At 38.7% G+C, this 15,700-nt stretch overlaps 1 protein-coding gene across 26 annotated transcripts in view; it reads left to right on the top strand.

Annotated features, from left to right (window-relative positions):
* The window catches only part of scrib (scribble planar cell polarity protein), an 82,030-nt gene that overhangs the window by 60,781 nt on the left and 5,549 nt on the right, over positions 1-15,700 (top strand). For 9 of the 26 annotated variants that reach the window (XM_081601946.1, XM_008396597.2, XM_081601948.1 and 6 more), the window contains 13 exons: positions 664-780; positions 1,307-1,417; positions 2,666-2,716; positions 3,517-3,684; positions 4,449-4,608; positions 4,703-4,901; positions 4,990-5,079; positions 6,012-6,194; positions 7,128-7,268; positions 7,812-7,951; positions 9,371-9,408; positions 9,767-9,841; positions 12,755-12,806. In XM_081601946.1, coding sequence (XP_081458072.1) covers positions 664-780; positions 1,307-1,417; positions 2,666-2,716; positions 3,517-3,684; positions 4,449-4,608; positions 4,703-4,901; positions 4,990-5,079; positions 6,012-6,194; positions 7,128-7,268; positions 7,812-7,951; positions 9,371-9,408; positions 9,767-9,841; positions 12,755-12,806 — 1,525 coding nt within the window. Of the gene's footprint in view, positions 1-663; positions 781-1,306; positions 1,418-2,665; positions 2,717-3,516; positions 3,685-4,448; positions 4,609-4,702; positions 4,902-4,989; positions 5,080-6,011; positions 6,195-7,127; positions 7,269-7,811; positions 7,952-9,370; positions 9,409-9,766; positions 9,842-12,754; positions 12,807-12,885; positions 12,916-15,700 lie in introns of all 26 variants that reach the window. The other 17 variants (XM_081601954.1, XM_081601956.1, XM_081601964.1 and 14 more) reach the window with 12 other exon arrangements.

Genomic DNA, 15,700 nt, shown 5'->3' with positions numbered 1-15,700 from the left:
GGTAAAAGACATTATAAAATAAGAATGAAAGCAAAGTTTCAACATCAGAAAATTCATACTGTTCAACTATTAAACAGAGAATAATAACCCTTCCAGACTGAACAATACGTTCGGTTTGCAGTACCGTAATTCCACCACACATGGCGCTATCTGACAAATTCCAACGGTTTCTGGAAGGGGAGACGTTGCGCTTTGCAGCCGATTTTGGGTTATTACGGTAATTTCACCCCCCGTCGAAGCAAGGAGTGAAATTAATCTGAGGGGCGCTCTTTTAATAGAAAATAACTTGCTAGATATTGAAAGTTCCAGTTGTTATAGAAAAATGGCCAAATATTTTACTCACAGGACATTTAAAGAATTAAAATAAGCAAAAATATCCAGGCAGAGATTTGAAACTTAACTATAAAGGGTTAAGAATAAAATAAATGTGCAGCTGAGTTGTTAATTAAAGGGGGGAAAAGCACAAGATATTTATTTATCTTTATGCATAAAAATCAGACGTTAAGTAATAATCTCATTGGCTCCAGGGCTTAAGTTAAATATTTTAATTAAACTCTAATTCATTCAGCCATCAGCATCCATTCATGTTGCGTCATCATTCACTCAAAGTTTTATCCGCTCTGGTGTTTAGCAGTGAAGCTACATCATGTCGTCTTTCCCCAGACGCGGCCTGGAGCCATCCAGCCAGTCGGACGCGTGTGGCCCACCGCCTCCCCCGGCACGCCGGAGGGCCGCAGCCCTAACCCCTTTCAGCATGGCCCTTCCCCGTTCAACTCCTCTGTAAGACCCCTCACCTCCACCTCCACGTAGGGCTGGTTTTAACCCTTCCTGTGCCGCTGCACGCCCTGACGTAACCTGACCGCAGTGCGGCGGGTTACCGATGTCTAAAGCGCGCGGTTGATTGTTACCAAAGACAGGCGGAGCTGTTATAGTTTGTGTCCGTTTGCACTGGGCTCCGGAACGAGATTTAGCTGCTGAAGGTTTCGGCTTTCAGAAACAATCCAGGCAGTGTAATCGGAGAGAAACAAACCTGCCGGGTTGTTTCATAAAGGTGCCCAGACAGAACAGCCTGCTTCGCCTGCCCAAGCCCTACTGTCTGTCTTTCTCTGCATCGCTCCTCCTCTTCCACATGAAACCAGCCGCCATGCTGCTCACCCCGTCTCCTCCACAGTCGTCTAGAACTTTGCTGGTTTTTTTCATTGTCTGCCCTTTCCATGTCTCTGTTTGTCCTCTCCACCTCTTTTATCATTTGGATCCAACCTCCATAACCCACCCCGACCCCCGACCCCTGCTCCCGCCCCTGCAGCCTCGCGCCCCCTCCCCCTCTTCGCCCGACGAGTTCCCAATGAATGTCAAGCAGGCATACAAGGCGTTCGCCGCCGTGCCTCGCTCGCTGGCAGTCCTGGAGCCGCCGCAGGTAGGACGTGCCGACCGGGCTCGGACGAGCATGCTGTGCTGACTGGTTCGCTTGCCGCCCCCTCCCCTTCTCACCTGACTGAAGCAGGCGGCCCTAAAGGAAGCCTGCATGTTGTCATCTGTGACGTGCTGTGACATGTGGGATGTCTCCATCTGTGCTCTACTGACTTCATCTGTGAAACTGGTGCTGATCTTCCTCTTAATCCGTTCATCCAGGGTGTCCTTAAAAAGCATTAAATTCACCAAAATTAAGGCCTTCATTTGAAAAAATTTGAGTTGGCCTTTAAAGTTGTAGTTACAAAACTGTTTTCCATATTTATTAAAATCGCCACCATGTTGTTACAGCATGGGATGAGGCAGATAATTGGTGAGAAAATCAATATCCTCCCAGTGCTGCTATTGTGTTTTGCAAAAATGCACAACTCCCGGTGGAAAAACAACCACACAGAGCCAGGAGGAGGGTCTTAGCGCTGTCAATCAAGCTTGTGTACGCTGCTCAATGTGCTAATGGTGGAAAAACAACTTACTGTTAAAGATAAACCACTTATCCACCATAACTGGTGGCCATGCTAACTAGCCTTAGCATTCGTGCTAAAACCTCCTACTGACTCTGATTGGTTGTTTCTGACTGAGTGTACTTTTGCATTTTATACTGGGAGAAGGCAAAGGAGCTAAAAAATGTTCGCAGATTACCTGTCTCAAAAGTATTTTTTTGTAAAAGTAAATTTTACAAAATCTTAATCTTGTGCATTCTATGTAGTTTATTTTTCTTGCGGGACTTTTCAGGCAAACGTTTACGTCCTCTGCAGACTTCTTCGTTATGTTCTTTTTACTCATGAAGGTTCAGGCTGCCAGTAACTCGTTGCTAATATACCCTTGCTAACTAGCCAGTTTGCTGGACGTTTGTCTTTGCTGTTGGCTCACTTCTGCTGCCAATCCGTACGATACTACACGCATTTTGTGCTAAGAAAAACCACTACTGATATAAAAAAAAAAATATGCAATTTTCTTTTGTACGTTTCTATTATGATTCAGGTCTTACATTTCATTCATAAAAGTCTTTAAAGAAAGTCAAAAAGTCTTAAAATTGAGTTGGTGAAACCTGCAGAAACCCTGTCATCTGTTCATGTGTGGCTCATTCACCAAGGTTTGATCTTGTTTTAATTTTATTTTTTTCCTGCCTGTTTAGTGTCTCCGTCTTTCTCCTGACTCTCCTCTCTGTTAATAATTTTTTTTTCTCCGCCAACAGGATCTGTACGGTGTGAGGAACAATTTTCACCCAAAGCAACCTTCACCAGAGGTCAGTAAAGAGATCAGAAAAAAGTGCAATCTAAAACGTGACACCAAACTCCTTGTTCAATTTAATTCAACTTATTTAAATGCAGTTTAGCATCAGATCACAACATTTCAAAGTACTTTACAAAATAAGTAATTTAAACCCAATCATAAATGCATTTCAATTGATCCTCATTATCAAACAGAGCGTCAAGTTGTTTATTTTTCAAATTATCTTAAAACGTTTTAGAAGGAAATACAGCAGATTGCATCGAGTCATTAGCTGCCATAAAATTGAAAAATTGAAAAGAAAATTGAAAAATTGTTTCTGTAAAATTGAAAGACAAAAATGAATTTGCTTAATGCAAACACGCCAAATTTGGTTTTGATAAGTTTCTGCGGTTTTTTTGATTGTATCAAAATGGATGTATTTCACAAAAGTTAAGCAAGTCACATGATCAACAGCCAGACTTTGCTACTGGCGAAAACAGTGAAGAAGACAACAGGAAGTGGTTGAAGGATGATGGTTTGTTTTTGTTTTTTTTTGGACATTATGTAGCTGTCTCCACCAGAGCCCCCACAGCATCGTACCGCTCATAAAATGTTGTGTTGAATACAAATAACAGATTTAGTTATGTTTATTTGGATTCTGTTTTATGGGAGGATTAGTAAAAAGTGAAACAGTTGAAGAAGTTCGGCTCTCTATAACTTGGTCCAGTTAACGAGGTCAAACCTCATTCATGCAAAGTTTTGTTTTACATCTTCAAACGGGAACGTTTGCATTCAGATCTGCTCTGACAATCGGGATTTATCTGGCCTTTTCAGCCTGTGCTGAACGACGAGGTGTTTGATGATAGAAGTGAAGGTCAGGAGGGAGGCGGTGAGGGTCTGACCAGCAGGGTCTCCCCGCGGCCCTCCCTCTCCTCCGATCGACGGGACTATATGAGCCTGGCCGCCGTGCCGCGCTTCTCTAGATCCTCCATGGAGCAGCAGGTATCCTCCGCCTCCGCGGCCGAAGCGACCCGACCGTTGTCTGGGGTGCTTGGCTTTGACTGGTGGTGGTTTCTGCTGTCGGCGACCAGCTTGACTTATAGTGGGTCTGAAATCAACTTCATGGTGTTGGGTTTTATCTAACTACTTTCCTCTTGACTTTCCTCTTGGTTTTGATAAATCGATTACTGAAATAATCATTAACTGAAATATATAGACGTAAAAAAAGGGCAATTTGCTGAAAGAACAACACGCTCAGAGCAGCAATTAAGACAAAACTGTACAAAAAATATGTATATTTTGCATTTAAGATGCATGTTCGACCCAAAGCTCTGCAAAGTTTTAGCTTCACCTGGTTTAAATTCTGTAAAATAAAATAAAAATCTCCTTTAAAGCAGCTTTTGTTGTCCAGTTGTTAATCTGTTAATCCGGAAATAATCATTAGATTAAACCTAAAATGAGTTGAGTCAAACAGAAAGTAGGTTAGACGTATTTTTTGCTGTAAATGATAGTGTAAAGAAGTGTTTATTTTCTTATTTAGAAACAAAATTGTTTATTTACATGCATCTTTTAATAGATTTCTATTGTAATATGCAAAAGGTTTTTTATGAAAATCTTTGAATATGACAATTTTTTCGTCCGATTAATCATCAAAATAATTGCTTATGAGCTGCAGCCCCACTTCCATCTTTTGGCAGCAAATATATCGACACAACTTTAATTCCTGCCGTTTGTCATCTCGTCCTCCTCCTTTTTTTTCCCATCAGAGTCCGTCTCTTGGAGGTAAGAACAGCCCGGAGCAGCGCTCCTTCAGGGACAGGCAGAAATACTTTGAGATTGACGTGAAGCAGCAGACGCCAGAGAAACCCAAACCCAGAGTCTCCCTCGTTGGAGAGGACGACCTCAAGAAAATGAGGGAGGAGGAAGGTTCGTTTCCAGCCTCCCAGAACCGATAAAAAACAAAAAGCTGGAGATGTTTTTCCTCGAGTTTACCCGTCTCCATCTCTTTGTTTCTTCCCAGAGAGGAAGTTTGAGCAGCGAGCGCGGGAGTACCTGATGGACGAAGAGGATGAGGATGAGGAAGAAGACCTGGCTAAGCAGGTGGAGCACATGAAGGCTACAGGAAAGGTTTTGTTAGACGGGGTAGAGTACAAGGTGGAGCCCGTTTCTAATCCGTCTCAGCACTGCTCCACTCCACTGAGCTTCACCGGCAGCTCCGGGTGAGAATCTGGCATCATTTGAGTTTCTTTTCCATTTTGTCTTTATTTTTCAAGTTGATTTCTGATTTATTTGTTTTTTCCTCTGCAGGCCTTCTTCAGTAGATGGGAAGGGCGACTCTCAGAGAAATTCACTGGAGGACAGCTTCAGGTTGGAGCAGAGACCAAACTCCATGACGGGGTGATTACAGTTTTTAAAAGGCATTTCTGAATGTCTGCATGTGTTAGCCGCCCTATAAATTTATATATACTTAAGTACAAATATTTTTACTCAAGTAAAAGTGAAAAGTAGCTGTCCAAGAAATTACACAAGAGTAGGCCTGAGACAATAACAAACTTTGTTGTTTGAGACCATTTTAAGCAATATATTTATAATGGCATATAATGCAAGTTAACCCTCTAGAAGATTAATAAACTTTCATTTTGTAAAGAACATTTAACACTGGAACCAGAAGACATTTTAAATATCCAAAACAAAACATAAACAAAAATGTCTAACAAAAAATATTAATAATCAGAATGAAAATTGAATGTATTTTTCATACGATTGATTAATTGCTTATTTTACTCAAGAGTAAAGAAGCATTTGGTAAAAAGTCTACTCAGGTACTGAGTAACTAATCAAAACATCAGTCAATTCAAATTGAAATTCAAAAATACTCCATTAATCCCAAAGGAACATTAAATGTTGTAACTCATTAATTTACATTCTTCAGTTGTTGAAGAATCATTTAATCATTTAATATTAAAAAATTACATAATCAGACGGGTAGAAATATAAAGTCATGTGGAAATTCTGGCTGAAATGTTTTTAGTGAAATAAAAATGAAATGATTATAAAATAAAATAAAAAATGCAAATCAGTATTTTTCTGTGTAAAATTTTAATGTAAAACTTTAACAAAAACTGCTGGTGTGTCATTCAATGAAGTTACTCACAGTGAATGAAGCATCCAAACATTTTATTCAACTAAGAGTAGCAATACTTCATAATTAATTTGCTTAAGTAAAAGTAAAAAGTACTACATTGTAAAAATCCTCCTAAAAACTTACTAAAGTAAAAGTAACTATTTGCTGCCCAGCTCTGACCTCTGCCAATGCTCCGTCTCATCAGTCTGGTGTCGTCTTACCCTGGAGAGTCGGCGGCGCCCATCCGCACGGCCAAGGCGGAGCGCAGACATCAGGAGAGGCTCCGCATGCAGAGCCCGGAGCTCTCCGTGGCCCTGGACAAGGATCTGTCTCCTGCAGAGAAACGAGCACTGGAAGCTGAGAAGAGAGCCATGTGGCGGGCGGCACGGTAAGCAAAAGCACAAATATGATCCCTTAAAACTGACGTAGCAACGATTAGACATGAATAAACAGAATTATTGCTTCAATTCACGTTTGAGTTCATAGAATAAATGCAACGTGAAAGACTAAAGCAGGGGTCTTTACCTATGTCAGAGGTTTTCATGGAGTTAACTGCATAACATTTCCTCAACACAATTACCAAAAAGTAAAAGCAATAATAATAATAATAATAATAATATTTTATCCCATTGAAGAAAATGTGTCCTTCTTATTTATTTTAGGTATATTTTTCTTATTAGTTTGGAAAATATATAGTTTTTTTTTTCACAAATATTATGAATATATATAAATATATACACTCATTGGAAAAAAAGATTTTTTTCAAAAGTTTTAGGTTTTGATTTTAAAATTTAAAAATAGAAATAAAAATTTTTTAATTATAAAAAAAAAATCCTTTAGTAAATATTCATAAAAAAAAATCTTTGTTGCTCTAAACTGTTTTTTCTTAAAGTGTGATTTACTAAACGGTACACAGTCTCTGCATTGAAGAGTGGAGAAAATAGCAGAAATATTTTCAGTCATATTGTCAGTTTTGTCTTTTTATTTGCCATTTGTAGCTGAAATTTATCATGACAGTAAGTTATATTTCTCAGAAGAAATTGTTCACGATAAACCGACTTTGTCTTTAAGAGCGACTCTGCTGAGTATTTGTTTGGTCTGTTTCCTTCTCCCTAATGTCACGTCTAATACGTATTTATTATTCCTGGTTTTCCTAATTTTCAGTGTTTTATCTTCCATTCTTGGGTTTTCTTCTCTTTTTTCTGTCTGTGTCCCTTCCTGTCTCCTCCTCATCCTCATCCTTCTCCTTCATCCTGAAATTCCTTTCCTTTTCCTCCCGGTCCCTCTGTCGCCTCCCATCTGTGTGGCCTGCGGGGCTCAGGCCCTATGGCCTAGAGGAGGATGTTAGACAGTATGAGCAGGACCTGGCAAAGAGGCTCTACCAGGCCCGAGTGAGGGCCTCTCAGGGCGCAGCCCCCCATGCTTCCTCCTCTACCTCCTCCTCTGCAGCCTCCCAGCTCAGGTCTGCTCCTCGGCTCCGGCCGCTAGGGCCAGACGCGCGGCATCATGGGGGTGTGCTGGGGTGCTTTGGTTTTCCCGTATTTTGCTATAGAGGCCAGATCCAGAAAGGTCCAAGCAGCAACACTAACAGTGCTTCTGCTGCCTTTCTACTTCTGTTTTTTTATTTGCTTCTGCACGTCTTTTGTGTTTTGTCTCTAGTTCGGTTTACCCCAACCTCTCTCTCCTCTGTCTCGTCCTTCCCGTTACCCCGTAGAGCTCTTCTTTTCTTTGTGCCTTGCCGTTCTAGCGGTATGTGTATTAACACATGGCCCGCAGTAAGTTTGCAAGCTGATGAGGGTAAACCTACAGGCAGTAGGTCGTCCTTTTCCTGGAATGCCTTCCTTTGTTTCTTTCGTAAAATAAGACGATCACAGCAAACCAGGACAAGGAGCACCCGACATTAGTAGTGAATGGCCTACAACCTCCTCTGGAGTTTCTTGTCCTTGTTTCACGCCTCCGCCTCGGTGTCAGAGGACTTCCTTGAACCTGGTTGTTTCCTGTGTAGAATGAAGTCTCTGGAACAAGATGCACTGAAAGCTCAGATGGTCATCGCCAAAACTCGGGACGGGAAGAAGCGTGGGACACTAGACCAGCTGACGGAGTCCCCGTCGCCGGCTCCGACGCCGTCTCCCACTCCCATGGAAGGTGAGACTTCAGTTTCAGATTTCAGTCTGATGTCAATCAATTTTATTAAAAAAATTTTGCTTGCTTTTGTTTCTGAAGAAGAAATGATGGAAAATATTTTGAAAATGTGGCTTTTCTTTTAGTCATCTCTTCTCTGAGTTGTATGACTGAGAGTTAGGGCAACGAGAATTTTTGTTTAATAACTTGCATTACCACTGCACTGAACCCCATTGAAAACCTGTTTATTCCACCAATTATTGATTTCTGAACTGTTCCCGAGTTAAAACATTAGTGTTGTTGTTTCTAAATGAACATAAACTTGTTTTCTGCATCTTTTTCCTGAATTTGACCATTTTTCATTTCCTGCAAATAAATAGTAAATTTTTTCCTTGGAGTTTCGGAAACATGTTGTCAGTACTTCATAAAATAAAAGCACAATGTTCGTTTTACTCAAACAAATACGTATAAATGGTAAAATCTGAGAAACTGCTCATTTTAAGTGGTCTCTTAATTTTTTCCAGGGCTGTAGTATTAATATTAGCAGAAAAAGACACAATTTTACTTGGAAAAACATCTTAAAATTGCGAGAAATTGTTGTTTTAATAAGAAAAAGCGTAGTTATCAGTTCGCGTAGCTCTTTCTTCAAAACAGAAAGTTGTTTGCATAATTGTTTCAACTTACAATTTGATGCTGATGAGCTAAAGAAAATTAAGCATTTCTATTCAGTATTGTCTTCAACATTCCTCATTTCAATATTTGATTTTTTTATGTTGGAGTTCTGATAAAATTACAACTTTATTCTCATTATTTCGACCTTATTCTTGTAATATAATGTCTATATTCTCGTAATAAAACAAAACAATTGTACCCTGGCCCTAATAGTCCATCATAAAGTTGCATTCAAAGTCCAAATAAATAGAAGCTTGCTAAACAAGATGGCTGCCTTGGGCATACTGATATCACAGGGAATCCATATTTTCCAAAATTAAAATGTTCAAAAACCAAAACATTTGATTTATTGCAAGACCTAGGAAAATGTGTAACTTATCATCTCAAACGTATTTTTGAACTTTTTTCACATTTGGCTTATTAAAACTACAAACTTGACAGAGCAACACAAAGCATTCCATTAATGTTATTTGAAAAGAAGACAATAGTTTTCAAAATACCTTTGATGTAACAATCTGAAAAGTGTGGAGTGTTTGTGTATTTAGCCTTCCGCTTCCAATCTTTCAGATTTTTATTTGTAAAAAGAAAATGCTGTCTTTTCCTCTCCTCTTCCTGCTGATCCTCAGCTTAGCGTTGCTTTCTGTATTTTGAGTTTGTAACGTGACAAAATGTGGAGAAATTCTGTACTTTTACAAAACGCTGTGTTTATGATGCTGTATAGAAAGGTTGAAATGTTGCGTTGACTAAAACATGTTTTTTATTTCCTGACAGAGCTCAGTCCTCGAGCATTAACCTCTCCAGGCAGACTGGTAAGCATCACCTTTTGATTTTACTCCTCTTCACCCTGTCAGGTTTTCTTGCTTTAACTTGGAGAGCTTCTTTAAATAAAATAAATTTTTTAACGTTAAGTCCAGTTTTTAGAGTTTTAAGATCAAAACCAGGTTCTTCGTTGATGAGCTGGTGAGAGGACATTTCCTACATTGCCATAAATCCACCATCCTGCTTGATGTCAGTAAACTGACACACATTGCTCTCCATCATTTACCTCCGCTGGTTCACCCATTAGCCTCTTTGCCTCCTCTTCCTCTCTATTTTTCCCCCACTCTCCTGTTTTCATCCTCCACCTCTCCCTCGCTTTTTGCTCATCCCTGTTTGCTATCCTTCTAGTCCCTGTCATCAAAGAAGTTTGACTACCGACAGTTTGCCGCCATTCCTTCTTCCAAACCCGTATACGACATTCAGGTATTGGCTGCATGCTCAGCTCCGGGGGGCCGCCGCCCCGTCCCGCCCCGGCCTCCTCCCTCCCTCTTTACCCCCCTGGCTTTCCCTGCTGCCTCCCCTCAAGTTACTGTTGATCAAGAGGCATCAGTGTGGCTGCAGTCTGGGTCGTGGCTCAGTGGTAGACGTGTGGTGCACTAACTTGTACTTTGCAAGGAAAGGAACGTTGAAATAATACTTTCTTTTATATAAAAACATTATCTGTAACCATTCACAGCTTTTTATATTGCTACACTAACTAATCACTACGAAATGGTGAAACTTGCCTGCTGCAGACATGGACTTTCTGAATCCACTAACCTGAATCGGTTATGGCTACAAATTCAGCATCTCACTCACTCTCTCGTTCACTTCCATCCTCCTTGTCCATGCATGGGTCATGACATTTCAGACAGAAGAACTTCTTCTCATCTTCTGGCTCTTTAAAACATCGGTGTCCTCCTTTTTTTGTCATTTTGTTCCCTTATGGACGAGTGAAGCTAATTAGCTTACAGCCAGGAGAGAGTAGGAGACGATTAGAGGTGATTTGATACCATCTAGTGGTCAGAATGTGAACTACATGTGTTTCAGGAAGGCAATGGGCCAACCTCATGGATAAACTCAGTAAATAATCCAAGTTGGGCAATAAAAATATATATTTTTAGGCTCACTAACATCTTCTGCACCTTATATGTTAGAATAGACAATATGTAACCAAAATTCACACTTATTTCTAATTTTAGGTTTGAAGCTTTTTAGCGACGCTAGGCAACTAGGCAAAGGAAATAAGTGACAGTAGTATGAATATGAAATAATTTAGAAATAGTGAATTTATTTCGCTTTTAGAACTTTGCATCTAAGGCAGGAGTGTAAAACTTATTTTTATTTCAGGCCACATTGAGGTCATGAATGGCCAGGTGTGGCAAAATTTACTGATAAAATTACATAAAACTATTAAAATGGAAATAGAAAGTTAAATAATTCGGAATATATTTTTGCATTAATTAATACAGATAAACGCTACTTTGATTTGATGGATAAAAACAATATTTAGACATGCAATGAGCAGGTATGTGCCTGATATTTGTGAAAAGTTGCAAAGAAGAATAAAGCACAGAATTCCCAACATTTATGGATTTATAAATATATTATGGGGACGTTTAATGTCATTCTGGAAATTGTATTAAGTTAAAATAAAACCTCTCTTTAAAAAGCTGTGGTCAATTTTATACAGTTATCTAAAATATATTGAAATTCAGTTCGTTAAACTGATTTATTGTTGGAAAAAATGGGAAAGAAATCCCTGGGACTGTGCAGCAAAGGAAATGTGCAGAACTCAGTTTGATTTAAAACACTAATGATAAAAAAAATCTACTTGACTTGATTTCAGTCTTATTTGAGCAATAGCAGCATCAATAAAATAATCAACATATTGATTTTGAACAGTCTGTCTCATTCCTTAAAGTGGATCTAATTAGCATCATATCCAAATTTATACTACTGGTAGGTGCAATGTACAAATTTTTAATCTTTAAGTAATTTAACATTTGATTGAAAAAACACCTGTAATATTTTTGCACGATTGGGTATAAATTCAGGCATTAAAGGGTTGATAATACTTTCATAATGTCTCCTGTGGAGGAGAGGACGCAGGGGAAACCTGTGGTTGTGCCAGTCTTTGGATCTTATTCGTGTGCGTCTGTCGGTTCCAGCTTTGGGTTCAATGTGGCGTCTGATCTGTTTACAGTGACGTCTGTTTGCATCTTTTAGTTGTAGTACGTTTACATGTTGTATCAGTGTTTATTACGAATGGTTGGTCATTTCTTATCTTAATATAAACTCATAAACTAATGTGTTGGTACCACAAGGTGGCAGTAATGCACCAAATGTATTTCAAGTGGACCTATTAACCAAAATTCACATTTTGCACATTCTTATACTTCCGTTAGGTCTCAAATGCTTGTAAAAACAGCCTAAGCGCTTAAAATAACCACACAGCCAAAAAAAGTTATTTTAACATTAAGTATTTTTATGGGTGTCTGGAAAATGAGCCTTTTCAAAAATCTCCAGAATGTATCCTCACAAATCAGCAGGCACTACGCGGTTACTTAGCAACCCCAGAGAAGCCCATCACGTTACCTAGCAACCCAGCTGAGCTCCAGCATGTTTGGTCAGCTGGTTTTGCCGCTGTATGTACAATGGCTGCTGGAAGTGTTTTGTTGTTGACTTGCCTCCAGAAACCACTTGCTGCATCCTTGTTAGTTGTGCAGGAAGCCCCACTTCTGCTCTTCAAGGATATACAATTGTATAATTGGGCATCTGCTTGCAGCCATTTTGACACATGAGTGTAAAGGTTGAGTTGGGGGGGCGTGGCCAGCAGCAGCTTATTTAGATTTAAAGTGACAAGACGCCCTAAAACATCTTTCTGAAAGGAGCTCAAAACAGGCAGAACTGATCAGACTGAAATCTCATTGTCTAAGAATGATCATGTTTTGTTCAACCCATGGGCCGATCCTAACCTGTTCAAGGAAGCATAATATGCCAGAAACATGAAGGAATTATTTTGTTATATTTCTGCGCCTTCCAGTTTACTGCAGGTTAAAACTCTGAGCATCAACAAGCTAAAGTAGGAACTGACTTGATGCTGCGTTGTTTGGTGCCTACTGTTGTTCTCCGTGGACGATATTAACACATCGACTTCTACATCGATTCTCCTTTATGCGTTTCTGGTGGGAGTGGGGTTGTGGTAGAGTAGATAATCTTCTGAAGGTTCAGTGACGGGTCGCTACTCTGCCAGCTCCTCTACTCAAACGGTGAAGGATTACTGTGGGAAATAGGCTTTTAAAGCATTTTACCACCACCTCCCTGTTATTCATTGAAGCCTGTTTTTTTCCCCAGACCCCTGACGCAGCAGAGGAAGTGCAATACATCGACTCCTCCAGTAATGCTGGTATGTACGGTTTCATTTTGCACTGAAACGGACTTCAAAAACTGTTTTACCTCAACCTGTTCTATTCCCTTTAATTCAGGTAACGACCAGGACTAAGCAGCTCCTATTGGTAGGATCCTGTGTGCATGTGTGTGTTGGCTGGATGTGTGAGGGGAGTTTGTACGTGTCGGTCTAACCTGCAAGTTGTGTGGCAAAGCTTGGGTTCAGGTTCTTCTGCTTCTGCTATCCTGGTCTGCAAAATGTATGTCGGGTCAGAACCATCGCCAGGTGGCTCTGAAGACTTCAAGTCTTTCTTTCAAGAAACTGCAGTTTATGTTAGTACTGCAATCTTTTCAGTTAAAGTGTCTATTTAGTTGCTTTATTTGGGTAAAATAGTTTATTTAGCTGCTTTATTTATTTATTTTGTTTTTTTGAACGGAGAAAAGAAACTCGAGAAGAAAAAAATAAGTTAAAACAAATTATCATGCCCAAGTGACATGCAATTTTATATTATCTGTTCGAAAAGGAGCAGGTAGAAGATACAATATCTTATAATGTCCTTCCCTTTTCATACTCATCAGTTTACAATCAATTACATGTTGAAACACCAAAACGACACAAATTCTTTCCACCTTACATGATATTTAAATCTCACATCTTTAGATGTACGATTATTTAAACACTTTTTATATAATTAATAGCATTTCTAGACTTTAAAACACTCATCTTATAAAACATATTTCCCAATAAGATCCTTTTTAAGCTGGTTTATATTTGTACTTTTTTTGAACTCATCATTCAATCCATTAAAAAAATTTTGTACGACGCTAACAACTGTAAATTTATTTTGTATGTATTCCCCCAAACTTCCACACAATATGTTAAATGTGTTACAATGAGTGTCTTATGCAGAATAAACAAAGATTTATAGTCCAGGACAAAACTAATTCCCCTCAGAACAGCAACACTTTTGGCTAGTTTAGATCTTACTAGGCAAATATGTGATTTCCAGCTAAATTTATCATCTAATATGACACCCAAGAATTTTATTTTGTGGACTCGTTGTAAATTAACACTGTCAATAGTTATTTTAATTGCATTATTTTCTTGTTTTTTACAGTTTCTGAATATCATGAATTTAGTTTTATCTACATTTAGCGGTAATTTATTGTTTTTGAATCAATGTTGTAGTTTTTTCATTTCAGTATTGACCACCTCTGAGAGTTGTTAAATGAGAAGATACTTGTATCATCTGCAAATATAATGTATTTTAATACTTTGACTATGTCATTTATATACAAATTGAATAATTTAAGTCCCAACTCTGATCCCTGCGGAATCCCACAAGTTATGTTTAGTAAATCTGATTTCTGATTATCTAATTCTACAAATTGTTTCCTTTGTCCAATGTAGCTTCTAAGCCAGTTCAATGCCACCCCTCTAATTCCATACCTTTCCAGTTTTTTTGGTAAGATGTTATGATTGATGGTATCAAAAGCTTTTTCGAGATCTAGAAATATACCAATTGCAAATTTCCTTTTATCCATACTGTCCATTTCTTCTGTTAACGCCATCAGTGCCATTGAAGTTGATCTGTTTTCTCTAAAGCCATATTGACAATCTGTCAGAATTAGTGATGGGTCCGGCAACACCGATGCGTCGTCGCATGTGTCAAGCCTATAGACCAAAACCCGTGTCGGTGCGCTTATTGCTTTCAGCAAGTCACGTGACCGATACAGGAACTGTTTCGAAATTACACTGACGCACCAAACTGTGTTTATAAGGAAGCGAATCTGTCAACGGGATGCATAATTTGCCAAATGAATTCTTAATCTTTTACTGGGCAGCGTGAATTATGGAGCAGCCTCAAGGCAAACGAGGCTGCTCCACAGTGTGGGACCATTTTGATCTTACATCGGAAAATAAGGTGTTTGTTTCCATTTCGTTGTTGTTTCATCAGGTTCTTTTCAGTTTCTACTTGATCTATCCGAATCCAAAACCAGCTGAAATTGACTCTTAGTTTACTTTCATATTATGTTCTGCAGGTTAAGTGTCGCATATATTTGACAGAAATGTCTTATTTAAATAAATCCACCTCCTCAATGTTGAGGCAGTATGAGGCCAGGCATGAGAATGAAGTCCCAGATACACCTAGAAAAACTCAGATATACAGCCATTCTACAAATTACTGTTGCATTTTATAAATGATTTCATATAAATGTATTGTCTACTTCATTTTTTCTGCAACAGGAGAAGTTCTGTCCAAAAAGCATAACAGACTAAATTTCTAAATTTTGGAAAAACATATTTTTTTAATAAAAATTTGTACAAAACAAAAAACACAATCCACAAGCATCATCATTCCAAACACATTCACTTAAATTTTCACTTTATGGTACATGTTCATATTATTTATGGAGTGTATCTAAGAATATCACACATATTTTTTATTTAACTGAAGATATGACATAATACAATACATAATATACAACAAAATACAAAGACTTGAATCTTATTGTATGCTGTATGCTCTTGTTCATTGAAGCCTGTTTTTTTCCCCAGACCCCTGATGCAGCAGAGGAAGTGCAATACATCGACTCCTCCAGTAATGCTGGAGGAGTCGGAGGAGTAGTGACACAGTGATACTGTCACTACTCTACCTGTTGGGATTTTTTTTAATGTCCAGCAGGTGTCAGTATTGAGTGACACAGTATCAATACAGTTTTGCTATGGGGTCGAAACGATACAAGGCGCCTCATCTACCCATCACTAGTCAGAATGTTTTGCTTTTCAATAAAATTATCCAACCTTTTTCTAGTATTTTAGAAAATTATAGACACAGGTCTATAATTATTAAAAATATGCTTATTTCCAGATTTAAATAGGGGAATAACCTTTGCAATTTTCATTGTATT

The sequence above is a fragment of the Poecilia reticulata genome, chromosome 20 (genome assembly GCF_904066995.2).
Source record: "Poecilia reticulata chromosome 20, P_reticulata-male-v2, whole genome shotgun sequence".
Lineage (NCBI taxonomy): Eukaryota > Metazoa > Chordata > Actinopteri > Cyprinodontiformes > Poeciliidae > Poecilia > Poecilia reticulata.
This window is presented reverse-complemented; position numbering and strand designations above follow the sequence as displayed.